The sequence below is a fragment of the Hyperolius riggenbachi genome, chromosome 3 (assembly GCF_040937935.1).
Source record: "Hyperolius riggenbachi isolate aHypRig1 chromosome 3, aHypRig1.pri, whole genome shotgun sequence".
Lineage (NCBI taxonomy): Eukaryota > Metazoa > Chordata > Amphibia > Anura > Hyperoliidae > Hyperolius > Hyperolius riggenbachi.
In genome coordinates this window covers 180,568,068-180,595,443 of record NC_090648.1, presented here as the reverse complement: position 1 = coordinate 180,595,443, position 27,376 = coordinate 180,568,068, and the positions used below count along the sequence as shown (strand labels likewise).

General features: G+C 43.2%; 1 protein-coding gene across 1 annotated transcript in view; it reads right to left on the bottom strand.

The window, feature by feature from the left end:
- Positions 1-26,908, bottom strand: part of SLC27A2 (solute carrier family 27 member 2) — a 73,702-nt gene extending 46,794 nt beyond the window's left edge. The window contains exon 1 of the mRNA XM_068275377.1: positions 26,305-26,908. Within this exon, the coding sequence (XP_068131478.1) occupies positions 26,305-26,782 (478 nt within the window). The 5' untranslated portion in view covers positions 26,783-26,908. The remainder of the gene's footprint in view (positions 1-26,304) is intronic.
- Positions 26,909-27,376: the final 468 nt, after the last annotated feature.

Genomic DNA, 27,376 nt, shown 5'->3' with positions numbered 1-27,376 from the left:
GGTGTCTGTTTTTTGTTACAGGCACTAGAGAACACCAGTGATTTGGGGGGAACACTAATTAATTATTTATGGTGGTACATGCTGCTTATTTGATTAAATATGCTGCCTAATTATGTTGTCTGGGGGCCACAGTGCTTAATTTGTTGTCTGGTGGATATGCCTGCTTAATTATGATCTAAGATTATCACAGTGGTTATTGGTTTGGTGCCCAGAGCTGACCAGAATTTTCAGGGATCATGGCAATGCTGCTGTTGTTGTCCTTCTAACTAAAAAAAAACATATTTACAATTCGAAAAATCAAAAACAAACTATCCCTTAAAACTTAATAAAGCCACCCGCCATGGATATTCTATACTCCTCTAACTGCTACTGCCTTAATAACCCTTACTTAAACCTTTTGTCTGGACATTATGCTTCGCTTGATGAAACTCTAATGCTAGCCACACATTTCAAGTTTAATCTCTGGAATTAATGGTCATACTGATATGCAGCGTTCACTGAAAGTAACTGGTGATAATGTGCTTTAACCGCACTTGTAACATGAGTTCAGCTGCGAGTGATGTTCTGGGCCTGGGTTGGAGCCTTATAAGGCAAGCTACACAACGCATGGTCTGTGTTAGGTTTTCGTAGTGATGGGCAAACAAAAGGGTGTTTGACAACAGTCTTCTTAAATGTGTGCTGTAAATATTAATCATTTGTCAGGGCTTGTGAAAAAACAAAAGATCCATTCCACAAACAGCTAATAATATGTGGAATGTCACCTTAAAAGACAATGATAGTGAACCTGTCCAAGAGGGGAGTAGGAAAGGTAGACTCTGCCCTTGCTTCTTTCAGTGGTGCTGAAGGATTTACTGCATTTCTGAAGTGTTAATACTAAAGCTTGGTTAAGTCGGTTACATCAGTTTCCATCTTGTTTACATGTTACCATAGCAGCAGAGGGTGAGAAACTGAAGCTGTGCAGAGACAAGTGAGGCACTTCTCCTTGCCGGTCTTTAAGTTTCTACACTTTTCAGAAAACTGAAAGACAAGTGTGACCCCTGCCTTACAGCAGCTAATGTAATTTATAGAGAAAACTGACAAATTGCGCAAGATGTCAGTTTTTTTTCTGCATGCGAAATCTGCATTAAAGTGTGACCTTGCTTATTGATTAACAGTTAAAGTCAGTTTTTCTGTGCAGAAAACGCGTATGAAAGCCGATAAGTGTGACCCCTGCCTCAAGTGTGACCTATCTCATGAGTTCTCAGTTGAAAACAGTTTTTCTATGCAGAAAACGCGCACGAAAGCCGACATGTGTGACCCCTGCCTTACTGTTTTCTTGAAACATTTGTCTCTGTTAGTTTGTCATCTTACTTCTCAAAGGCTCAGCTCAGACTCAGTGGAAAAACTGACATTTTTGTCCATTTCTGAATTGGAGAGAGAACAGTGGAAAAATACATGTCTCTATATCCTATGTTATTAATAGGATCCATGCACACATATTCATTACTAACAGATCATATGGATTTGCTTCAGCATCACAAAGTTACAATGGATGGAAGTTGGACATGACATTATAGCAATGCTGTGTATGATATGTCCAATGTAGTGGATGCAATCGAAGCAGTTCATTTGGGTGGCCGCCTTGTAATGCACCGCAATGTAAATTGGGGCTATGCGGCGCAGAGGTGGTGAGTTGTGCGCCCCAATAATAGCTGAACGGTTATCACTAGCGAATTAAGTACCGCAATTCTTACATTGAATACTAGTTGATCGGCTGTTAGTAGGGTGGCTAGTGTTAGGTATTAGGAGAGGAGGGTAAGTGTGAGAAAGTCAATAGGAAAATATTGGTTAGAACAGATGAACAATATTTTCAGCGCCCAACAAACCAGGCAGCGGCACTACACATACATGATACAATGGAGTCACTCTGAACAATGGGGTTATGGAGTGGACAATGACAGTGCCCACTGTAACCGTGCAAAGCACAAATCCGTCATAGTATGGACTGAGCCAAAACATCAAGAGGATGGCATCTAACTTTATAGAAGCCTAATCAACTAAAGCTAACACAGTGATATCCATAAAAGAATGGGGATTATGGCACATGCATACTGTTCTGCTTCTCCCTATCTCACCACAGCAAGCCCTCCCCTTCAGAGTTCCCATACACACTGACAGCCTTGCATCACAGTAGGAATTTGATGAACAGAGGTGCCAGCAGAATAGGTGGACTTACCTCTGAAAGCAGACTAGACTGCTTGTCTGACATAAACACTTTATTAGTACCCCAATAAATGCAACGCGTTTCGCAGGACCAAGCCCGCTTCATCAGGCAATAAAACAGGGGATAAACAGTAGTTCTCTGTTCATCAAAGTCATTATAGTGTCCACTCTTGGTGGAACGGGGCCCCATCCCTACCTTTCTTCTATCTACAGAGAGCGACTTCTTAAAGGGAACCAGACATAAACGTTTCACACAAAATAAACATATCAGTCGATAGCTTGTAAAGAATAAATGCTCTGCTTGATAATTTCACCACTCTGGTGTGCCTTTTTTAGTGTTTTTTATCCATTATTGCTCCAGGAAAAATCCAATTTGGCCACCAGCTCATATCCCTTCTGCTTCTGGGTTATGAGTTGTTCTGGATGTGCTGTCCAGGCTATATGAGAAAGGCTGCTGCAGCCTTTCATCTGTGTGCTTTCATTTTGGTATGATGTGCGGCTGCCTGTAGGAAGTGTCTCTCATAGGAATGAAACTGCAGTCATCATCATTATCTATGCAGAGTGCACACAGAGCACACAGATCATATTGTAGCCACGCTTGTCTATTTCAGAGCTTCTCTCTCAGCAGAAGCAGCCCCTCCCATGTGATCAGAACTCTCAGTATGCAAAGCAGGAAAGCTGAGTTAGGAGGGGGCAGGCTTGGGCTTGTAAAGACTCCACAGAAGAGTGACTCAGCTATAATGATTCCAGGTCAAACCTAGACTGAAGGCTCAGTCGGGATTCTTATCACAGCTGATAAGACTAATTAAGCAGATAAGAATGAAACTAAAAGCAGGGTAGGTGTTTACTGTCATGTTCCCACTGATAAATGTAATAAAATACATGAGGGTGCTTCCTCTCTGGTCCTCTTTAACCCTGAGTGAGGACAAGTCTAATCTCCTCACCTGCATTCACAGTGGTTGCGTCAGCGGTAACCCTTGTTTGTGAGTATAACCTTCTCACATTACATTATTCACTATTGTTCCGAGCATACTACACCATATTGGGCTCTCGGTGTCTTTTTCTTGCATCACAGTATGGAAAAAAATCCTATTGGCCAAAATTTGATGCAGAGGATAGGTGGCCCTCATTTATTTTTCCTGAAAAGGGCCATGCATGCACTAGCCTCCTACACTACTACATAGCAAAAGTGACATGTATAAACAACCCCAACCAATAAAAAGTGTAGCCAGCACAACTACCCTCCACCCCCCTACAAGTGTGGCTAGTATAAACCCTTAAAATATTCAGCAAGTGACACCCCCCTTCCCAGGCACCCCATACCCCATTTTGTACAATAGCATAATGGAGCAGTCAGACCTTGGCAGTCCTCAGCAGCCATGCGATGTGCAGTGTCATGCCTCCGCTCTGTGCAAGTCAAGAGCCAAAGAAGCAGAGGTAAGCTACCACTCATCGCGTGGCTGTCAACAGAAGACAGGACTGGCTAGCACTGGAAAAGGCAGAGCTTCTCTGTGCTACTCTACTAACTACCAGATTGGGGAGACGCAGTAGCACCCCCCTTCCTCTCAGGCCCCCATGCAGTCATGGGAGAACTAGTTTGGCCTTGTCAGGGGTGCTCTTGATCTTGTCACTAGTCCACTGGTTGTCCTTCCTTGGACTACATTTGGTAGTTTCTAACCACTGCAAAGTAGAGCATAATGCAGTATGGTAAGACCCACTACAATGCTTTACTTATTGTGCAGAAGACTTTATGCACGTTATTCTGATTACCACCATTTAGAGAATTTACCCCAAGATTTGCTGTTTATGAGAAGCTCTGACCCAGATATCTAGCCATCACAATTTGGCCCTTGTTATAATATAGCCTATTTTCTCAGCTTTTATCACATCGCCTTCAAAAACTGACTGCTTGCTTACAGACTGACATTCCACCATTGTCATGAGATAATTATTATGATTGATGTCACGATCACCTGGCAGTGATTTTTATGTTGTGGCTGCTTAGTGTATATGTATTCTTCACACACCCATGACCTTCCCCTCATTCTGTGATGTCTGTGATGCCTGCTGCATACCAGTTTTACTGTGAAGGAAAATGTATACTTTAATGATATACTACTTCTGTACTTCCTGTCACAGAGCTGAATCATTGCTTTCAAGATACATCCACTCCCAAATTCCACTCAAATCTGACACTTCTAGTTTGTTCCGTCATCAGTTTCTTACAACTTTCTAGGAATTATTCATGCTCTGTATTGTGGTATTACCAGGCTGTGCTCTGCATATAATGTACTGTACTCCTAACTACCTCACTACAAATATTTAAATATACTATACTAATAAAACAAACAAAAATAAATAAAACAATTATAAACTTGATGGTACAATTCTTTTACTTTTTGAATTTGTTGTTATAGTTAAATATAGATAATGGGAGTTATTTCTACACGTTAGGTAGAATAAACAAGCATCAAAACGGACCATTTATTTATATCCAAGTGTAGTCAGGTTCTTCAGAAGCCAACAGGTGGATGTTACCACCCAATAAACACAGGCTGTTATTGTCCAGCATGCCTTTCAGTGATCTAAAAAAACACAAGTAATAACCCCAGCTGAGAGCAGCTGCTGTTTTGGGACCATGCATGACCTTTCTTCAAGGCAGTGCAATGCAGAAAAGGTATAATGAGCCAAATGGCTTAGTATGCAACACAAATCTGCTTTGCTGTACTAAAGGGAATACTTCAGGCTATAGTCCCAGTTATCTGTGCTGTTCCCCTGGGCAGGCCCGTAGTTCTGAAGACCATCTGATGCTGGAGATTTCACTATGGTCTAGCACTAGAGTGAGCTGGTATTTACACTCATTATTAGACTACCTCTGAAGTGCAGATCCAGTGCAACTCTCTCTATTATTATTATTTAGTACTTATATAGCGCCGATATCTTACACAGCGCTGTACAGTATATATTGTCTTGTCACTTAACTGTCCCTTAGAGGGGCTCACATTCTAATTCCTACCATAGTCTTATGTCTATATCGTGTAGTGTATGTAGCATAGTTAAGGGCCAATTTAAGGGGAAGCCATTTAACTTATTTGTGTGTTTTTGGAGTGTGGAAGGAAATCGGAGTGCCCAGAGGAAACCCACGCAGACACGAGGAGAACATACAAACTCCTTGCAGGTGTTGACCTGGCTGGGATTTAAACCAGGGACACAGCGCAAGGCAAGAGTGCTAACCACTATGCCACCGTGCTGCCCATCCTACTCCTACATCTCTAGGGAATTTCTAACAGTAAAGACTTGTACACACACTAGATGGTTCTTTGCCGATGCAGCAGGACTAGACTGTCTCTGCCAAAAATCGAGTGTGTACAGCCACCATGATACACCGCCAAGAGATCCAGGACTGCTGGAGCATTTCGGGTTGACTGAATACTCACCTCGCGACCAAGGAAGATGGATCCAAGTGACATCCTACAACGAGGAGCACTCCCCGATACAGCTTCCTGTCGGCGGGAATACGTGACGTCACACGACGGGCACGATCGAGTATTCAATTGATCGCGGTACTTTCTGCTGCAGTCGCTGGGGATCTTAAAGACAGTAATTTATCGCTGCACGTCACTAAGTGTCGTTCTCGTAATGATGTGCCTGTACCCATCTTGCGAGATCATGGAAATGATCGCTCATCGCATGCTAATTAAATTTTTGCAATTGAGTCTATTCCCCTTTAAGGTGGCCACGCACAATACAATTTTTGTATTTATTTTTGGGGATTCAAGAATTATGATCAATTTTTTTCAATTGATCGTAATTCTTGAAAAATCTGACTAATCTGAGACGTGTGTGTTAAATTTTTCTTCAGTTAGGAAAAAAATGATCTAAAACTCAGAAAAAAACATTCTTGGGTCTATAAATCAAGAAAGCTACCATCTATCCTACACGATTCTATTTTCCCAAAAATTTAACAGGATTTTCCACCATGGTTGATCGAAAAATGGAAAATTCAATAACAATAACATTTCTAGACTGAACTCCCCCTCCCCCCCCCCCCCCCCCCCCCCAGTTTTCTATTCAATTGATTATTTTTATGGGAAAAAACATGAAATCAAACATTTTATTGTTTTGTGTGTGGCCAACCTAAAAGTGATTTTTATTTTTTTTATTTTGTTTACTTCGATCTGAAAATTAAGGTTTTTGCAGTTCATTCAAATTTGTCAGAGATCTAACTGATATGTCACACACTTTGATGTTCTATCAATCATGAATGATGATTTAAAAAAAAAAAAATTCGATTAGGCTTTAAATTCAAGAAATCTAAAAATTATCCTATATCAATTCTCAAAAAGAAATTCTCAGAATTTTACACCCTGCCCTATCGACAAATATAAAAACAAAAAACTGAAAACATCCATCAGATTTGTCAGTCAAAAAATAAATCTATCATAACTTTTTATTCTGTATAATTGATTGTCTTTATAAAAAGATGGGAAAATGTTATCAGATACAACAGAAAGATTTGGTTTTTTTGGTTTTTGATAAAAAACGATCGTGTCTGATAGGGTAAGGGTAGGGGGAACTTAGGTTAAACACTTAAACTACATTCACATTGAGGTGCTGTGGTCGGACAAAATAATCGCATTGCTAACAAAATGCAATTATACTGTGATGGTACGTTGACATTGGCGCATTAGCAGAGCATGCAATGTAATCCATTGCCATAACATTGCCCCCATGCATGTAATGTGGTACCGTATAATGCATGTGTCAACGGTTGCAGAGAAGCATACTTTGTGTGAACTGTATGCTTCACTGTATTACGATTTTTCTCTATCACTGTATTGCGATCCTGCTTTCACAGGTTTTGGGTGTAGGTAATAACAAGATAGTACTTCAAACACAATGTTGGCTCTCCAATGATACAAGTGGAAAGGTTTATTTAAAAAAAATGGGCAAAATCATCCACCGTTTCAGAACGTCCTTTATGAGGGCAAATGCAGAATAGTCCATAATCTAGGAAACAATAGCAACTAATCAGACAAGTACAGAAAAATAAAGTACAGAAAAAAGGAAAAATCACGTCCAGGAGAATGTTAGGACTAAACAGCCTATCATCAGGAAAAAAAGACACATTCAATTCTGAATCTGGTGCTGGTGAATAGGGATATACCATAGAACATGAGTAAGCATTAGGTCTATGCAGCTAGTCACACCAAAGCCCACCTAGGTTGTGAGAAACATGGGGGACTAGTGATGGTCATGCTTAGGAGAAAGAAATCATAGAGAAGCTTGTGATTTGTTTGATCAGCTGATAGATTTGCAAAGTCCTGATTTGCTGTGATCACATCCTGCTTTAGCACATGATCATGGCTAGCAAATCAGAGATTTACATATCTTTCACCTGACCAAACTTACCACATGTTTCTCTATGAGTTCTCCTAGACATCACTGTAACGATGGGGGATAATGCACATTCTGAAGTGTATGACCAAGAGCACATGCAATAATAGGATGAGTCTCCTGTTATCACAAATATACATAACACGTTCATATCAATCACATATGGCACGACAAACGAACCTACACATCTTGAGCAAAACATTGTTATGATGTGTTTGCACCGCATCATGTGTGGCCATGGTTATGCAGCATGTCATAAACACACACTGGTTTTACATGCTGAATTCGTGATAAACATTTACAGAAGCAAGTGGCAGGACCATGAGTAATACACAAGAGGGTTGTAAGAGCCCCCATGGCTTAAAAGTGCTATTGCAATGCATGTGACTAATACCTGTGCTTTTATTAGAGGCAGACATTGTTGCAGCCAGCTCAGGGCCTCCTGGAGTGTCTGTGTGTGTTTAGTCTTCTATTCACAAGATTGCGGGGAGGCAAAAGGTGCCTTGCCTGGAGTACCAAAATGGGCAGAGACTGACCTGTTTGTAATGCAGCATGTTCTAATCTGATGCACTTGGAAAATTCCAAATGTAGTATGCCAACAGTATGAGTGCAGTGCGCTTGCGTATCACAATTTCAGTGCACTGGTACTGTGGTTAGTGTACACATGCTTTTATACAGACTTACCTCAAAGCTGCTTGTGTGCCCTACTGCAATCAGGGTGGATTCACCGTAAGGCACGCACTGTAGGCACGTGCCTACAGGCGCCTAACGATGGAAAGGTGGCTCCCCCCCCCCCCTCCACAAGTGCCTCCATCCATATGCAGAGTCCCGATCAGAGCGTATATGAGAGGTTACTCACCCAGCTCTCTGCATTTTACTAATCAGGGCTCCTTTCAGTCGGGGGTGCCATTAGATACTTAATGCTGATGGTACATCTGCCTACCTAATGCCAAGGGACACCTGTAGCTACTTAATACTGAGGGTACTTGGGGCTACCTAATCTTAAGGGACACCTTTGGTTACCTATGACAGGCAAGGGAAATAAGGGAGAAGTGACAGCTGGGCCATCCAGAACACTTGGGGGGGGGGGGGGGGGGTCATTCGATGGGTGTTTGTAGGTTCGTGGAGGGTGAACTCTAGGATGCCAGGACATCTGTGCCTATATGCTCCTGTGATGTCAATCCGGGCCTGACTGCAATAGCTTCCTGAAGTTGCTGACACTTGCAATAGCAATTACTCTGACTGATGTATACATGGATTTGTACTATCTGCAGCATAAGGGCACCACTGCAGCACATCTAGAGTTACTGGAGAAGTTGAAAACAATAAGTGAAACTTGACTTTTAGCATTTTGCAATCTTGTGAAACAATATCACAAAGTGATTCTGGGAAGTCTTCTACACTAAATTGTTTCCAGCAAGTTTACTAGAACATTGTAGTAGCTGCATATTGTCACTGGAACATAATATCTGATGACATACAGTTAGTTACAAAATAGCTTGTGTAGTGATGTTATATAATTTCTTGCAGTAAAATAGATACGTCAGAGGAAATAAAAAAAATAAAAATAAATGAGATCTACTTATCCAGGGCTTCCTCCAGCTACTGGCAGCCTATCTGTACCTCTCCACAGCTCCGGTGTCCCGGGATCCCCTCTGTTGCAAATGCTGACCTCGCCAGGTCAGCATCTTCTGCACCTGCAGAACACTCCAGGCCATGTGAGCGTGATCGTGAGTGGTACGGCCACATGCCTGCACAGGCGCAGAAGGTCCCGATCTCAGCATCTCCAACAGAGGGGATCCCAGGACACCGGAGCTGCGGCGAGGGACAGATCGGCTGCCAGGGGCTGGAGGAAGCCCCAGGTAAGTAGATCTAATTTTTTTATTTCCTGGGACAAATCCTTGGATGTGTTCACACAGTGTGCGTTGCTGCATGCTGCATTGATGCATGTGAATGCAGTGCCCATAAATACAGCGTGTATGGGTATGTACTCATCTCTGCAATGTAAAGGACCATATTATCCACTTTCTAAAAGTGCTTTTCTGGATAATGCGTGCTATCACGAGCATGAACCATAGAAGTGTCCATAGCATTTGTTAATGCTATGAACAATAATGTGCTAAATGTGCGTTGCATTATGCCTGCATTGTAGCATGACCATTACACTAGGCACAGCACTAGTTGCAGGCACACTATCATATCCTCCTGGATGCTCAAAATATCCACAGTGGGGGAAGCAGTATGAAGATATGTAGAGAAAAGTAACTGACTTGCTATTAGCAACAGTACTGATGGTAATCTCATAAAAGCAGTAATAAGGACAACCGGTTAGGTATGGAGTGTGTCACATCTGTTTCTCTGCATCTAACTTGTTCCTATAAAGGGAACATTCATCTTATTGTACACCACATCCAGGGCCGGATTTGTACTTTTTACCGCCCAAGGCCAACTATACTGTCTGTTTGGTTTTTATATCTGTGTGCCCCAATGAGAATTCTACTTACTTTCCATCATTGGATGTCACAGACAATAACTATTTTAGTAATATGCGTATAGACTATGTTATGTTTTCCTTAAGAACTTTTATGTTATGCTTGCCATCTCGTTAATGATGGAACCATTGTGTCACCATGAGAGTTAGGCTGATGTGTACCTGCATGATAGAGCTTACAGGTCTTGCAGGGACGACACAAGTACAGGACAGAGGGTTCAAAAGGTAAATCTGTCCTTGTAGATAGGGATGGCTCCATAGAACAGCTTTACTGCCCCTCACTGAGCCGCCCCTAAATTTCTGGTGCCTTAGGCCATGGCCTATGCGTCCTTCCCAGAAATCCGGCCCTGACCACATCTCCTGTGCCAGTATGTTTTTTCCATATGACGTAATTTGTCTTATGTTCTGTATGTCTTTTTGATGTGTTATATATTGTTGGCCTGTACATATCAGCTGGACCTTTGTGCATCTTGTATTTGATATTTATAGGCACTACATTCGGTCAGAGGAAGTGGACTTTGATCTGCGAAATAGGTTGCAGTGCAAATATTTTCATGTCGTCATTTTAGTTGTTTTGTTTTTAACTTTTTATACATCCCTGGGCTCCTCTTTCTCTTTTGTGTATAACAGTGATCAGGTGGCCCAAGTTTCATTACTGGCCTCTATTGTATGTATATGTAAGTGTGAGTTTTGCTAATTATGCATGCACGCTACTTGACCACTAGCCGCACCAGCAGCAGTATATCTATGCCCCGCGGTTGCTCTCTAACCACTCCAGAGGCGTAGATATTCGTCTTCCTATTCCTGTGGGCTGTGTGCCCGCAACCTCCCCTCCATGGCGGTGTACTAGTACACTGATCCGTGAATGGGAACATAGATCCCTTTGAGATGACTGCAGTCATTGCAATAACCTAAGTAATACATACACGCGTTACTTCCTGTTAGCATACTTTAGTATGCTCAGGAAGGTAATGTGTAATACTGTAATGTGTAAAATTACACCTACATACATTTTTTTTTTATAAAAAGACCTACACATACCATTAAAATTAATTAAAATGACAAATAAAAAAAATCTCATTGTTTATACTTTTTGCATATTGAATTGGTGGTGCAGATTTATGTACAGTCCTTCCTCTCTTTTTTTGCTATTGTGATTAGTAGTGGTAAAGTTATTGGGGAGTGAAAGGGAGGAGCGCTGAAATGTTAAAATTGCTCTGGGCCACAAGGGTAAAAACCCCTCAGTGGTGACTGCCATTAATAGAGGAGGCTACCTACAGCTACATATCAATACTTTATGCTTGACGTGCACAACATAATGTACAAATATACATCTGATGTGAATTAAGTCATTGTTCAGGATTCAATGTTCCTAAATGATAAAATATGGAGTATATGGTCTTCAGGCACCAGGAGAGGTATAGACTCTGTGTAGTTAAATTCAGCTAACACTCTGCTAAATTCCAGGGGGAGTCACTTGAGAACCAGCCCTGCGGAGTTCCAGGTCTCCAATGGCCCCACCAGGCACAGATGAGTTACATGATTTTACAGGAGCAAAATAATCCTGTTGCCAGAACATGTATGTTTATGAGGTTTCTAATAACAACACAGATCCAAGAGTCCCCCAGTACATCACCACTTATCTTCTGCTCTATATGAGAGAGTGAAGGCTTTTACAGCTGTGTATATCAGAGCAGACAGATAAGAACGCTTTGCTCTGGCAGCCAGTCAGGATCACAATCCCCTGTAGACCTCACTTAGTCTGGGGGCATCTGTTTTAATTAGCTGTTACTACAACGCTAGCGTTGCCATTATTATCTTATGCCATGTCATCATTTCAACTAATAATTCTTCCATTATAGACACACTAGATGAGTGTATTATTTATAATATTATTTATTATTATTTATAATAATATTCACATATCACACACACACACACACACACACACACACATCATATACAGGCACACACACACACACACACACACACACACACACACACACACACACACACACACACACACACACACCACACACACACACACACACACACAGGCACACACACACACACACACACACATGTACAGGCACACACACATCATATACAGGCACACACACACACACACACACACACACACACACACACACACCACACACACACACACACACACAGGCACACACACACACACACACACACATGTACAGGCACACACACATCATATACAGGCACACACACACACACACACACACACACACACACACACCACACACACACACACACACACAGGCACACACACACACACACACACACATGTACAGGCACACACACATCATATACAGGCACACACACACACACACACACATACAGGATCTTCTAAAAAAATTAGCGTATTGTGATAAAGTTCATTATTTTCTGTAATGTACTGATAAACATTAGACTTTCATATATTTTAGATTCAAATACACACAACTGAAGTAGTTCAAGCCTTTTATTGTGTTAATAATGATGATTTTAGCATACAGCTCATGAACACCCAAATTTCCTATCTCAAAAAATTAGCATATTTCATCCGAACAATAAAAGAAAAGTGTTTTTAAAACAGTGTTCAAGCCCATTCAGAGATATTGGAAAGATGTAATAAACATGATCAATGACATTTCTCATAACCAAAGAAAAGTTGACCCTTTATTTTGCCTATCCCATAATATTAAACAAACAGAAGAGACGGAGTCCCCCCCCCCCAATCTCTAAGTGGAAACACTTATCATTATTAGCTGCCACTAAAGGGTCATGAAAAAATGGCTTGACCCAACCCCACCATCATTGACAGAAGCAAAAGTACTTCTTAATCACATACTGCTTGTCTCTGGAACGAATGAAACCTAAAACAATTCCTAAATTTTTTAAAACATGGCAATCTTTTATTGAAAAGACATATAGTAGGCCCCAAATTATACAAGTGATGAGATTTTTTGAAGACACTGAGTGGTATTTAAAGGGCAAAATTGGGGGTTACTTGGGCCTATTGGAAATATGAACGTTCAAATAAATAGATATCTACGCAAGGGGATTCAGATAGGGGGGAAGGGGAAGGGAGGAATGGAATGGAGAACTGTATTTATTTGGTTGTGTTTATAGAGAAATAAGGTTTAGCTAGAGTAAATCAGTAATAACTGGGTTAAGAAAGCAGAAGAATTGAAATAGACATACAAAAATAAAAATCTCAGAGGATCTAGGTAATGATATATTAATACTCATGTTCTTAACTATAATACTCTGTGATGCGATTTATCGGCCTTCTCAAATAGAGACAAAGTATAAATGTTGTTTCTAATACATAAAAGAAATTGTATTGATGCTTTATGATACTAAAATGTGAGAAATTGAATGTTATTTTGTATGCACAATACTTAATAAAAAAAAAATTTGAAAAAAAAAACAGTGTTCAGTTGTGCACTCAATACTTGGTCGGGAATCCTTTTGCAGAAATGACTGCTTCAATGCGGCGTGGCATGGAGGCAATCAGCCTGTGGCACTGCTCAGGTGTTATGGAGGCCCAGGATGCTTTGATAGCGGCCTTAAAGAAAACCTGAACTGAAAATTAAAAGTAAAAATAAGCATACACAAGTCATACTTACCTTCCATGTAGTCTACTCCTTAATCTCTTTCTCCTCTCCTGCGTCCTGTTTGTCCACTGTGATCAACGGAATTCTCCGTCCTCCATTTTGAATATGGCCATTACCCCTTAACAGCTTTCTGGTCAGCACACTGTTAAACTGTAACATCCACTTCAGCCATAGGCAAACATGGACATTACCGGACACATCAGTTGTCCACTCAGCTATAACTGACAGCAACTGATATATTTCAGTTCTGACAAAATGTTGTCAGAACTGGAAGGGATCATTGTCAGAAGAAAATGGTGAGCTTCTGAGAGGAACTGATGGCGAGGTAACTATTTAATGTTCATTTGAAGTTACCTCATGTGTTTATTTTAAATAATTTTACACAGTACAGGTTCCCTTTAAGCTCATCCAGAGTGTTGGATCTTGCGTCTCTCAACTTTCTCTTCACAATATCCCACAGATTCTCTATTGGGTTCAGGTCAGGAGAGTTGGCAGGCCAATTGAGCACAGTAATACCATGGTCAGTAAACCATTTACCAGTGGTTTTGACATTGTGAGCAGGTGCCAGGTCGTGCTGAAAAATGAAATCTTCATCTCCATAAAGCTTTTCAGCAGATGTAAGCATGAAGTGCTCCAAAATCTCCTGATAGCTCGCTGCATTGACCCTGCCCTTGATAAAACACAGTGGACCAACACCAGCAGCTGACATGGCACTCCAGACCATCACTGACTGTGGGTACTCGACACTGGACTTCAGGCATTTTGGCATTTCCCTCTCCCCAGTCTTCCTCCAGACTCTGGCACCTTGATTTCTGAATGACATGTAAAAGTTGCTTTCATCTGAAAAAAGTACTTTGGACCACTGAGCAACAATCCAGTGCTGCTTCTCTGTAGCCCAGGTCAGGCGCTTCTGCCGCTGTTTCTGGTACAAAAGTGGGTTCATGCTTCCATCTGCTGAAAAGCTTTATGGAGATGAAGATTTAATTTTTCAGCACGACCTGCTCACAGTGCCAAAACCACTGGTAAATGGTTTACTGACCATGGTATTACTGTGCTCAATTGGCCTGCCAACACTCCTGACCTGTACCCCATAGAGAATCTGTGGGATATTGTGAAGAGAAAGTTGAGAGACGCAAGACCCAACACTCTGGATGAGCTTAAGGCCGCTATCGAAGCATCCTGGGCCTCCATCAGGGCCGGATTTCTGGCAAGCCAACCTAGGCCAAGGCCTAGGGCGCCAGAATTTCAGCAGTGTTTGGGGCGGCTGAGGGGCAGGAAAGTGCGTGCAGTGCAGACAGGGGTGTCAGGATTAAACAACATCAAAGCGCCCAGCCGCCAGCTGAAGCCTCCTATGCACTTCCCCCTGCTGTAAGCAGCCTGACCAGATCTGTCCAACACCGCCCTGCATTGTTTGCATATGATAAGCAGCGGGCGGTGGGCAGGCTGAGTCAGGTGGCACATGACTCACTTGTGTGGTGGCGGGGGATGAAAGATCCCTGCGGGGCACTGGGAGCAGGCAGCGATCGAGCCTCTGCACTTTCCCCAGCTCCAGCCTATTTCTGCAGGACAGGGTGTGCATCCAACAATCTGTGCGAGCCAGCCCGGGAGGTTATGATTTATAGCCTATATTTCCGTACAAGCCGGGGAGGCCGCTCTTCTGATTGTTTGCAAAGGCTTCTTATTTACCTCTCCGTGCACGCTGTACTTCCTTCCTCCTCCAACAGGTCTGCTCGTCTCTCCGCCCCTTCCCCTTGGCATTGTGGAAGTATGGAGCTGTTCCGAGCAGACCTGCTGGGGGTGTACTGGTCAAGGGTGTGTGTTAGTGATGGGTCGTTCAGGTGTGTGTCTATCTATGTGTGTATATATATATATATATATGTGTGTGTGTGATATTGGTGGGGGACTGTAAAGGCAGAATGTTTTTGGTCTACAGCTGGCATATACTTGTAATAACTGCGGCTGACATAATAGTTGTATTATTGCATTTCCCACTCTCTCTCTTCTCTCCCTCTAGGCTAGCTTCCCACCATACCTCTCATTATGCCCACTTGTCCTGTCCCATACTGCCTACCAACCCTTGCTATGTTGCTTTCTCTACCCATTTTCTATTTTATGCTCTGTCGGCACTATCTGTAAATGTCTTCCAATGTATTTAAAGAGAATCTGTATGGTTAAAATCGCTCAAATGTAAACATACCAGTGCGTTAGGGGACATCTCCTATTACCCTCTGTCACAATTTCGCCGCTCCTCGCCGCATTAAAAGTGGTTAAAAACAGTTTTAAAAAGTTTGTTTGTAAACAAACAAAATGGCCACCAAAACAGGAAGTAGGTTGATGTACAGTATGTCCACACATAGAAAAATACATCCATACACAAGCAGGCTGTATACAGCATTCCTTTTGAATCTCAAGAGATCATTTGTGTGTTTCTTACCCCCTGCATCTCTCATGCACTGAAGTTTCAGGCTGCTCTTTTCTTCCTGCAAACAGCTTTGCCCTTGTTTGTAATTCCTCAGTATGTGAAAGCCCAGCCAGCTCAGAGGACGATTTATCCAGCTTGTAAAACATAAGAGAGGAGAAAGAAGCTGCTCTAATCTAAATAGCACACAGGCAGTGTGCAGAGAGGGGCCTGGAAGGAGGGGGAGTTCATAGCAGAACCACAACACTGAAGAACTTGGCAGCCTTCCAGACACAGGCCGACAAGTCTGACAGGGGAAAGATACATTGATTTATTACAGAGACAGTGATAGTATAAAGTGCTGCAGTAAGCTAGAACACATTAGAATAGCTTTTGTAACTTGTAGGATGATAAAAAACAGGATGCAATTTTTGTTACGGAGTCTCTTTAATAACACTAACATCTTCTGCAGCACTTTACAGAGCACATAGTAATGTCACTGACTGTCCTCAGAGGAGCTCACAATCTAATCCCCTATAGTCATAGTCTAATGTGCTACCATATATTATTCTGTATTTATATAGCACTGACATCTTCTCCATCACTTTACAGAGTACAGTCATGTCACTGACTGTCCTCACAGGAGCTCACAATCTAATTCTACCATAGTCATAGTCTAATGTCCTACCATATTATTATTATGTATTTACAGTATATATATATATACACACACACACACACACACACACTTTCTCATGTACTCTCAATGACAGACTAATGACAGTCACACTGTATTTGTATTGGGTCAGGTGTAGATGTAAGCATGATGTTGAGTTGAAAATTACGAACAGATTAAAATGCTGGTGTACAGAATGTTTACATGTATTTTGTGTAAGGGATCCATGTCACTGAAATTATGGGCAATGTCATCAACATTGTTATTATTGTTGTTGTGTGACAGTGGAATGTTCAAATAGAAACGTAATTACTAAAGGAGTGCACTACAACTGCTCAGTAAAGCTCTGCATACATGCTAGGCTGCGGTTGTCTGAAAAAAAACTGGTGAACTCCGAGGGTTAGCAACAAGCGAACAACGCCAGTGTACATTTGAATTCAGCGACAACAGAATGACGGCCCGCGTACCGGATCGTTAGCGGAAGCAAAAAATTGAAGACCTGGAAGTGAAAATTCGCAAAACATATGAGTAGTTTGAAAGAATTGATTGTTTACAATCATTCGATAGGAATGATTAACACAGATTACCACTGAAACTGATCTGCCTGGATGGATTGGTCTACGTGGAAGATGATTGCTGTCTTTTACGGTCATTGGGACACTATTAAAAAAGAGCTTTAAACTTTCAGCCAAGATTGGGTATCCCATAAAGTCTAGAGCAGCCACTTTTGGAGGGGCACCTGCTTCTAAAGGCTTTACTCGAAATCAGTTGCACGTTAAATATAACATCACTTAAGAATCTTGCAGGGCTGGATTTCTGGAAAGGCCACAATGGCCCAGGGCTTGGGTAGCTGCTGCCCAAGGGAGTGGCTGGGTATAGAAAAGGGGCTGCTGAATATGGAAGATGAACCTGCGAATGGAAAAGGGATGATGCAAATGAGGAGCAACATGTGGAAGAGGAGAGATGCTGCGCAAAGAGCTGTACATGAATGATAGAGAAGGGCTGCTGTTCACGGATGTTACACAGAGAAGAAGGGGCTGCACATGGAATGGGAGGAATGCTTTTGTATATGGATATGAAGCAACAAGAGACATAGGACAGAAAAAGTATAAATTCAGCCTTGGAATATTTCTATACCAAGCACAGGATTGCATAAGCTTTGGAATTAAATGAAGTATTACTTATGTTATTCTTGGGGTGCTAACGTAGTGTCTTCAGAAGTTGCCTTTGTGAAAACAGGGAACGTGTCAGATAAATCTACCTTGAAGCAAACCTGCAGCAAAAATAAACTTAGGAGATAATGAATTGTATGTGTAGTACAGTAAGAAATAGAAATTAGTAGCAAAGCAAAGAGTCTCATATTGTTTTCCAGTACAGGAAGAGTTATGAAACTTTAGTTCTATGCAAAAAAAGCTTCTCTGAGCTCCTTGACCCAACTTGAGTAGAAGACAGTCCTGTTTTCTGAAGCACTTAAACAGCAAAGATTCAGTGAGGGCTGGGATCCACTACAAATCGCAAAGCGCTATAACAATCGCTAGTGCTTTGTGGTAGCGTTTTTAAAGTAATTTTAGAAGTGATATCCCTGATCCAATATAATACCTTACAACGCAAACGCTCACAAAATGCTGCATGTCCTGCAATTGCAATTAGCTCTAATTGCAATCGCTCTAGTGGGTTCACGTCCATTCATTTTCATTGGCAAAGCATTTTTGAAATTGCTGTCAACTGTTGGCAAACCAAAATGCTGTCAAAGTCGCTCTGGTGGGTCCCAGCCCTTAGAGACAGGTTGACATAAGGTTTACTGCAGGACAGTTCAAAGGGTCATTAGCTCGGAACTCTGGCAATCCAGTGCAGGAGACTTGGGCACAGCCGGCGCCACCGTAGAACATAATAGGAATTACAACTATAGCAGCGCACAGTGAGTAACTTTGGCACCGTCAGAAGACGGAGCTGAAGTTACTTTTAAAACACTGTAATTCGGCCTCTAGCAATAGCTGAAAGCCAAATTATTTCATTCCCCACTATCCACCTCGACCTAGAGGGGGAATAGTATTTAACATCGCCGGCAACTTGTGCTGGAGCAGGATAAGCCATACCGGCTGTAGCCTGCGCCCAAGTCTCCCAGCAGCGATTCCTCTCGTATGCCATTAGCTCTGCTCGTTTTATAGTTTAAAATACAGTATCATTTGTAAACTGCAAATATGACAGAATGATACAATATTATAAAAAAAAAGAGAGACTATTTTTCTTTGCTACGAATGTTTTATTCATTATCAGTACTACACATACATTTCATTATATCCTTTTCATTTTATAGGTTTTTTTAAGCTTCTGGCTTGCTTTAAAGAACAGAATTGTTAGCACCATATAAATTCCAAAAATATTCATGGCCTGATCAGTATATGTTGAAATACTCCTTTTACACCCTTCAACTGAGCGGATACGACCTCTCTACAAATTAGACACAGCGCTCCTCTCATCTTCTGTCAATCAGTTACTGTCATCACTAGGAGAGGCTCTGACCCTTGCAGCGGTTGATCTGGGCACAGTTTGTATACTCTTGTTGCCAATTGGACTTTGAACCTACCATAAGTAGGTAAGTAGTAGGGACTAGATTGTGAGCCCCTTTGAGGGACAGTTAGTGACAAGACAATATACTCTGTACAGTGCTGCGCAATATGTCAGCGCTATATAAATACATCAATAAATAAGTAGTAGTACTTTTGTCTGTCATTCTTTTAGTAGACTGTTACTTATGTTTGTATCATATCTGTAAATATGCTTAAGTTTCTTTATTGAAATATTTTTTAAAGTAAAGCTATAGCTAAGCTATCATTGTTCTACCTAAAAAAATGATTAATTCTGTTCTTTTAACAGAGAACACTACTTTTCACTGTTGCGTGATGAATTTTGTGATTGCTGACTGCATGTCAGGTGTGTAAACCTGGTACAATTATGCCCTAGGCCTGGGACCCACTTGCAGAACTTTGGAATCGAAAAGTGATAGGCCAATGCTAGCCAGTGCAGGTGGTTCCATTGCCGGGGTTGCAAATTCCTAAAATTACAATTGCGGCTTCTGCAGCATTTTTCGCAATTTGCCCTTTGCGATCACTTAACCGCCATTAACTGGCAAATCGTGTTTGCTTCAGGAAATTACTTTGCAAAATGCAGTACTTTGCGCTTTGCAAAATGCAGTACTTGCGCTTAGCGCAAGTAGGTCCCAGGCCTAAGTATTACAGAGAATGATACAACTGTGTTGGCTGTCAACAACATAGCTAGCAAAGTTAGGCTGGGTGCCCACTTGTGAACGCACAGTGGGTCCCCGGTTCGAATCCCAGCCAGGTCAACACCTGCAAGGAGTTTGTATGTTCTCCCCGTCTCTGTGTGGGTTTCCTCCAGGCCCTCCAGTTTCCTCACACATCCCCAAAACATACAGATAAGTTAATTGCCTTCCCCCTAAAAACAAAAATAAAAATTGTCCCTAGACTACGATACATACACTATACGATACATACATAGACATATGACTATGGTAGGGATTAGATTGTGAGCCCCTCTGAGGGACAGCTAAGTGACAAGACAATATATACTCTGTACAGTGCTGCGGAAGATGTCGGTACTTTATTAATAATAATAAAAAATAAATAAATTGCTCGAAAAAACACAGACTACTTAAAAGTGAAGCAATATCCAGAGCGATTTATAGGAAAACTATTGTGGGCCCTGCTTTCCCTTGCATTTCTCAGAAAATTCTGCAACACGCATGATTGTGATTGTGAATTCAGCAAATCGCTCCTGTGGGTCCACCTCCATTAACTTTTAATAGTCAGTGATTCCAAAGTGTGGCTCAAAGCGCTCTAGTGGACCCTAGCCCCTAGGCCAGAAACCCACTCGGAGCGATTTATAATCGCTATTTGAAAAAGCTCTTGCTAATGCAATGCTATGGGGGATTTTTATAAAATCACATCGCTCAAGTGGGATCACACCCATAGCATTACATGAGCAAGAGTTTTCAAATCGCAAATCGCTCAGAAAATCGCTCCTAGTGGGTTTCTGGCCTAACTGTGTTTCTGTTAAAACGTGGTGACAGCAAATGTGTTCAAGGGGTTAACTGCTGAGACAACATCCTTGTAAAAGCTGTGCTGCCCACTGTCCCTTTAATATCCATGCCACTTGTAACTGACTCCTACTCACTGCTTACGCCATTCACCCAGATTTGTGTCCCCTGTTGCTCATGTGTCATCACACTAGGGGCTTGTTTCACTAATGCTGGGCATACACGGTACGTTTTGTACCATGTAAACGAGCCGCTGATGGCTCGATTGATAATTTCCGACGTGTCCGATACCCTGTCGGATCGATTCCGCGTTCGATACCGGCGGGCAGGACAAAAGAATAAACGAGCGGAAGATAAGAAGCCACCCACGGAGAAGAGCAGGAATCGATCCGGGCGCCCGCGGGGATGAGCGGGGACGCGCCGGAATCGAGCCAGTGGCTCGATTTACACGGTACAAAACGTACCGTGTATGCCCAGCATAAGACAACTAGCACGGCTTATCAAAGTTAGCACGCCTTATCAAAGTTAACACGCCTTATCAGAGTAGCATAGCGACCGTATGCTTGCTAATTGGCAATGACGAGAGCTCCATATGTCCTGCCCTGAGCCTGTGCGAGTTCGAAGTGCTCGCTATGCTACTCTGATAAGGCGTGTTAACTTTGATAAGGCATGCTAACTTTGATAAGGCATGCTATTTGTCTTAGTGAATCAAGCCCAATGTGTGCAGAGGCATCTTTAAGAGTTGTAAGTTATGTTGTTATCTGGCTGCATCCTGGTTGGAAGTTGTTTTTAACACCTTAAAGTGTACCTATGAGGAAAAAAAAAATCATATTGAGATACCTATCTCAGTAGAGGAAAGCCTCTGAATAATCCTGAGGTTTCCTCAATCCTCCTCGACTGCACTGATCCAGCACTGGGACCCTCCAAACATATTCATCATGAGCTTGTAGAATCTGTTTTCCCAGCTGCACGCCTGTCCGTGATTGAGCACCTGTGCAGTAGCACGGGGCCACTCAAGCACATCTGTTTCCTCTGTGCACAAGCAGTTTTGTGGTACTGTGTAGGCGCAGGCCGTACTTACAGCTGCATAGTGCGGCCACGCTTGTACACGGGCGGGAGCATGGCCGCAAAGAAGAGGGAGGACTCTGGATTATCCAGAAGCTATCCTTTACTGAGGTAAGTATCAAATCCCCCCCCCCCCCCCCACACACACACACACAGGTTCACTTTAAGAGCTATTCTGTTTCCTAAAAAAGTTAGTTATATTGCATTATTGAATCCTGTATGGCAGACTTTCTCAACCTTTCTACCCTGGAAGAACCCTGCAAATTACTCTGGGATCTCCAGGAACACTCCTGCAAACAATTTTTTGATCTCGAGGAACCCCTTCATTTATTTTGCAGGAGGCGTGGTCTTTAAAAGTAGGTGAGGCTGTTTATTTCACTACCCCCTATTGCACTGCCACTCATTATACTGTCTCCTGACCCCCAATTTAGTGCTTCTTGTTACAGTACCCCCTATTATAATGTGATATATTATACTTCCTCATTATGGGGGAACATGCCAAGGAGCCCCTGCAGAGTACTCAAGGAACCCTGGTTGAGAAAGCCTGCTGTATGGAATTTCACATTATAAATTCCATGCAAATAATGTGCAAGCATTTTTCTGCATCTTGGTCCATTCTGAAGCCAGTAAATGTGCCATGTGCAGATAGCGCACAGTAACCTTACCAGTACTTGTGCCATTTAAGTAGTCTGTGCTATGCAACTACTTGGTACTTATGTAACTAGCATTGCTACAGTAATACACGCTACACAAATAGTGTAACGTACATTACCATAGCAACGTGTGCATTACCCAAGTACCGTAGGTTGTGCTAATTGCACATCGTGCACTATATAAACCCTGTAAGTACTGGTAAACTTGCTGTGTGCTGTCTGTGTATGGCAGATTTACCCACCTTTAGTGCATCAACCCCACAAGACCACTTTCACACAATGGGCTTGATTCACTAAACCGTGATAACTCAAATATCACACCTTATCAAAGATATCACACCTTATCAAAGTTAACATGCCTTATCAGAGTAGCATAGCGAGCGTTACGAACCCACAGGGGCTCGGGGCAGGACGAGTGCCATTGCCAATTAGCAGGCATAAGTGTGTAACACTCGCTATGCTACTCTGATAAGGCGTGTTAACTTTGATAAGGTGTGATATCATTGATAAGGTGTGATATTTGAGTTATCACGGTTTAGTGAATCAAGCCCCATGTGCGCAACGCTTCTTGAAGAACAGGATCGCAGCATAGTGGTGTGGTAGAGTCGCATCCTGTGTACCATGTGTGATGCGAGACATACAGTAAAGCATACATTCCATTGTGCATGCTTACATGGCAAGCATTAATACGCACATCATCCAACTTGCGTTAACTTACAAGTACCTTTACATTGCAAGTATGGTGCTACTTGTGGAACAAGTAATTTGCAATGAATTAGCTAACTTTGAAACATAAGAATGAACTTTATCACAATATGCTAATTTTTTGAGAAGATCCTGTATTTATACAGCACTGACACATTCCACAGTGCTATGTAGAGTTTATTGTCCCTCAGAGAAGCTCACGGTTTAGGGCCTGGAACCCACTAGATGTGCTTTTCTAAGCTCTTGTGATCTGAAAAGCTCTTGCTAATGTAATGTTATGGGTGTAATCCCACATGAGGGATGTGATTTTCTAAAAAATCCCCCACAGCATTGCATTAGCAAGATCTTTGCAAATCACAAGCACTTAGAAAAGTGCTGCTAGTGAATTCCAGGTCTACGTATAGTTTTTCACTATAGGGTTGCATTACACATAATGCAAAATGAAGTTGGCAAAAAAAAAAAAAAAAAAAAACATTTGTGGTGGCATGCAGAGACAATTTGAGGGTTGAACGCAAAGAAGGTAAATTTCTGAGCCCGGAGGCAAAAAGAAGTGGGCCTAATATGGAATACCGCAATTTTCATATCTGCATGCCTCAGCGCCCGCAATTTTTTTGCCACTAATCGTGGGTAGGCGGCCACAAATCGTGACTCTGTAGCGGGGGGGGGGGGGGGGGGGGTTAAGGTTTAGGCACCAGGGGGAGTTAGGGTTAGGCACCACCAGTGGAAGGGGGATCTTAGTGTTAGGCACGGGGGGGGGGGTCTAAGGGGTTAGACACTGCCAGGGGGTCTTCGGGTTAGGTTTCGGTAGTGAAGGCATCTGTGTGAGAGTAGGATTAGGTTTAGCCATAGTAAAATATCAGTAATCAATACTGATATTTTACGATTTGAATGCAGCAGTATCACACCCAGAGGTAGCAGGTGATGTTTAGTGCTCACAAATCAGCAATGTACTAGCAGCCTGAGAGGAGGGCTGCACTCACCTGCTTAGCAATGTAATGTATAGGCAGCCCGAGAGGAGGGCTGCACTCACCTGCTTAGCAATGTAATGTACTGGCAGCCTGAGAGGAGGGCTGCACTCACCTGCTTAGCAATGTAATGTACTGGCAGCCTGAGAGGAGGGCTGCACTCACCTGCTTAGCAATGTAATGTATAGGCAGCCTGAGAGGAGGGCTGCACTCACCTGCTTAGCAATGTAATGTACTGGCAGCCTGAGAGGAGGGCTGCACTCACCTGCTTAGCAATGTAATGTATAGGCAGCCTGAGAGAAGGGCTGCACTCACCTGCTTAGCAATGTAATGTATAGGCAGCCTGAGAGGAGGGCTGCACTCACCTGCTTAGCAATGTAATGTACTGGCAGCCTGAGAGAAGGGCTGTGCACACCTGCTTAGCAATGAAATGTACTGGCAGCTTGAGAGGAGGGCTGCACTCACCTACTTAGCTATGTAATGTACTAGCAGCCTGAGTGGAGGGCTGCACACACCTGCTTAGCAATGTACAGCACTAGCAGCATGCGAAGAGAGCTGCACACACCTGCTTAGCAATGTAATATACTAGCAACCTGAGAGGAGTGCTGTGTACACCTGCTTAGCAATGTAATGTACTAGCAGGCTGTTAGGAGGGCTGTGCACACCTGCTTAGTAATGTAATGTACTAGCAGCCTGAGGGGAAGGCTGTGCACACCTGCTTAGCAATGTAATGTACTGGTAGCCTTAGAGGAGGGCTGCACACACCTGCTTAGCTATGTAATGTACTATCAGTCTGAGAGGAGGGCTGCACTCACGTGCTTAGCTACTGTATGTACAGCATTCACAGCCTGAGAGGAGGGTTGCACAGCTGCTTAGCAATGTAATTTACTAGCAGATTGAGAGGAGGGCTGCACTCACCTGCTTAGCAATGTAATGTACAGGCAGCCTGAGAGGAGGGCTGCACACACCTGCTTAGCAATGTATGTATAGCACTACCAGCCTGAGAGGAGGGCTGCACTCACCTGCTTAGCAATGTAATGTACTAGCAGCCTGAGAGGAGGGCTGCACTCACCTGCTTAGCAATGTAATGTACTAGCAGCCTGAGAGGAGGGCTACACACACCTGCTTAGCAATGTACTAGCAGCCTGAGAGGAGGGCTGCACACACCTGCTTAGCAATGTAATGTACTAGCAGCCTGAGAGGGGGGCTGCGCACACCTGCTTAGCAATTTAATGTACCAGCAGATTGAGAGGAGGGCTGCACACACCTGTTAGCAATTTGATGTACCAGCAGATTGAGAGGAGGGCTGCACACACCTGCTTAGCAATGTAATGTACAGGCAGCCTGAGAGGAGGGTTGCACACACCTGCTTAGCAATGTAATGTACTGGCAGCCTGAGAGGAGGGCTGCACTCACCTGCTTAGCAATGTTATGTACAGGCAGCCTGAGAGGAGGGTTGCACATACCTGCTTAGCAATGTAATGTACTGGCAGCCTGAGAGGAGGGCTGCACTCACCTGCTTAGCAATGTAATGTACAGGCAGCCTGAGAGGAGGGCTGCACTCACCTGCTTAGCAAGTTAATGTACTAGCAGTCTGAGAGGAGGGTTGCACACACCTGCTTAGCAATGTAATGTACTGGCAGCCTGAGAGGAGGGCTGCACACACCTGCTTAGCAATGTAATGTACAGGCAGCCTGAGAGGAGGGTTGCACACACCTGCTTAGCAATGTAATGTACTGGCAGCCTGAGAGGAGGGCTGCACTCACCTGCTTAGCAATGTTATGTACAGGCAGCCTGAGAGGAGGGTTGCACACACCTGCTTAGCAATGTAATGTACTGGCAGCCTGAGAGGAGGGCTGCACTCACCTGCTTAGCAATGTAATGTACAGGCAGCCTGAGAGGAGGGCTGCACACACCTGCTTAGCAATGTAATGTACTAGTAGGCTGAGAGGAGGGCTGCACACACCTGCTTAGCAATGTAATGTACTAGTAGGCTGAGAGGAGGGCTGCACACACCTGCTTAGCAAGTTAATGTACTAGCAGTCTGAGAGGAGGGCTGCACTTACCTGGCTCTGACAGGATGATCTTTGCTCCGCTGCACCTGAAGCAATGCAGTAATGACTGAGCTCTGATGTTGTTATTCAGGCAGGCTAATGAGCAGCCTAGTTTAGCCACTCCGAGCCAGATCCAGATGTAAGCGGGCGAGTTGCTCATGTATATGGCCACACAGTCCCCAGACTTCAGGCCAGCGTGCTTGCGAAGGGCTCTGGCCGTCTGGTTGCTCAGCTTGTCGATCTCAGCATAGGTGTAGACCTCCTCCTGGTATATGATGAAGGGCTTGTCCGGACACTTGTCCACCTTCTCCAGGAACAGGTCCACCAGGGAGTGGGCTGGGGTCTTGTTGGCATGTTTCCTGGTCTTGATCCCGAAGCGCACGACAGTGATGAAGTTGGCGATGTCCTGGAAGATGTAGGGGAAGATGAAGCTGATGAGAAGAGGCAGAAGCAGCAGCCCAGGGAGGGCGGTGAAGAACACAGTGATCATGTGCAGTGACAGAGTGGCGGTGCTCAGGCGAACTCAGGCTCTGCACCTGTTCTCTGCCTGACTCTATCTACACGATTAACCATATCTCAATACACCAGCGAGAGCTCAATGCACTCTTCAGGGAGCAGGAGGTGGTGTCAGAGCTCAGTGTCATAGTGTCACTATGCCATCCATCCCTCCCTGGCTCTCCTCCCCCCTCTGCAGGTAGCTAGGTACACAGGAAAGTGCTGGGAACTAGCATGATCGGCACTATGTCAGTGTATTAGTCAGCATACAACGTAAGGAAAGTGTCTTCTGTTTTATTAAACTAAAACAACACACAAACACTTAAAAGTTACAAACTCCACAGTTACAGTGTTTATAAACACAGGTATTTACAGTGTTTCTACTTGCAGGCACAGCAACTAGAATCTCTTTGTGAATGTGTCCACCACAGTTGTTTGTACACCTGCTACCATCTTATTAAAGCTACAGTGCCAGACAAACTTTTTTCTTCAGTGTTTTTTGCAAACTCCTACCTATCTTGTCTTGAGCACTTAGCCCTTGCTGGAGGTCCCCACCGACAGCCATCTAAACAGACAGCATCCACAGTTG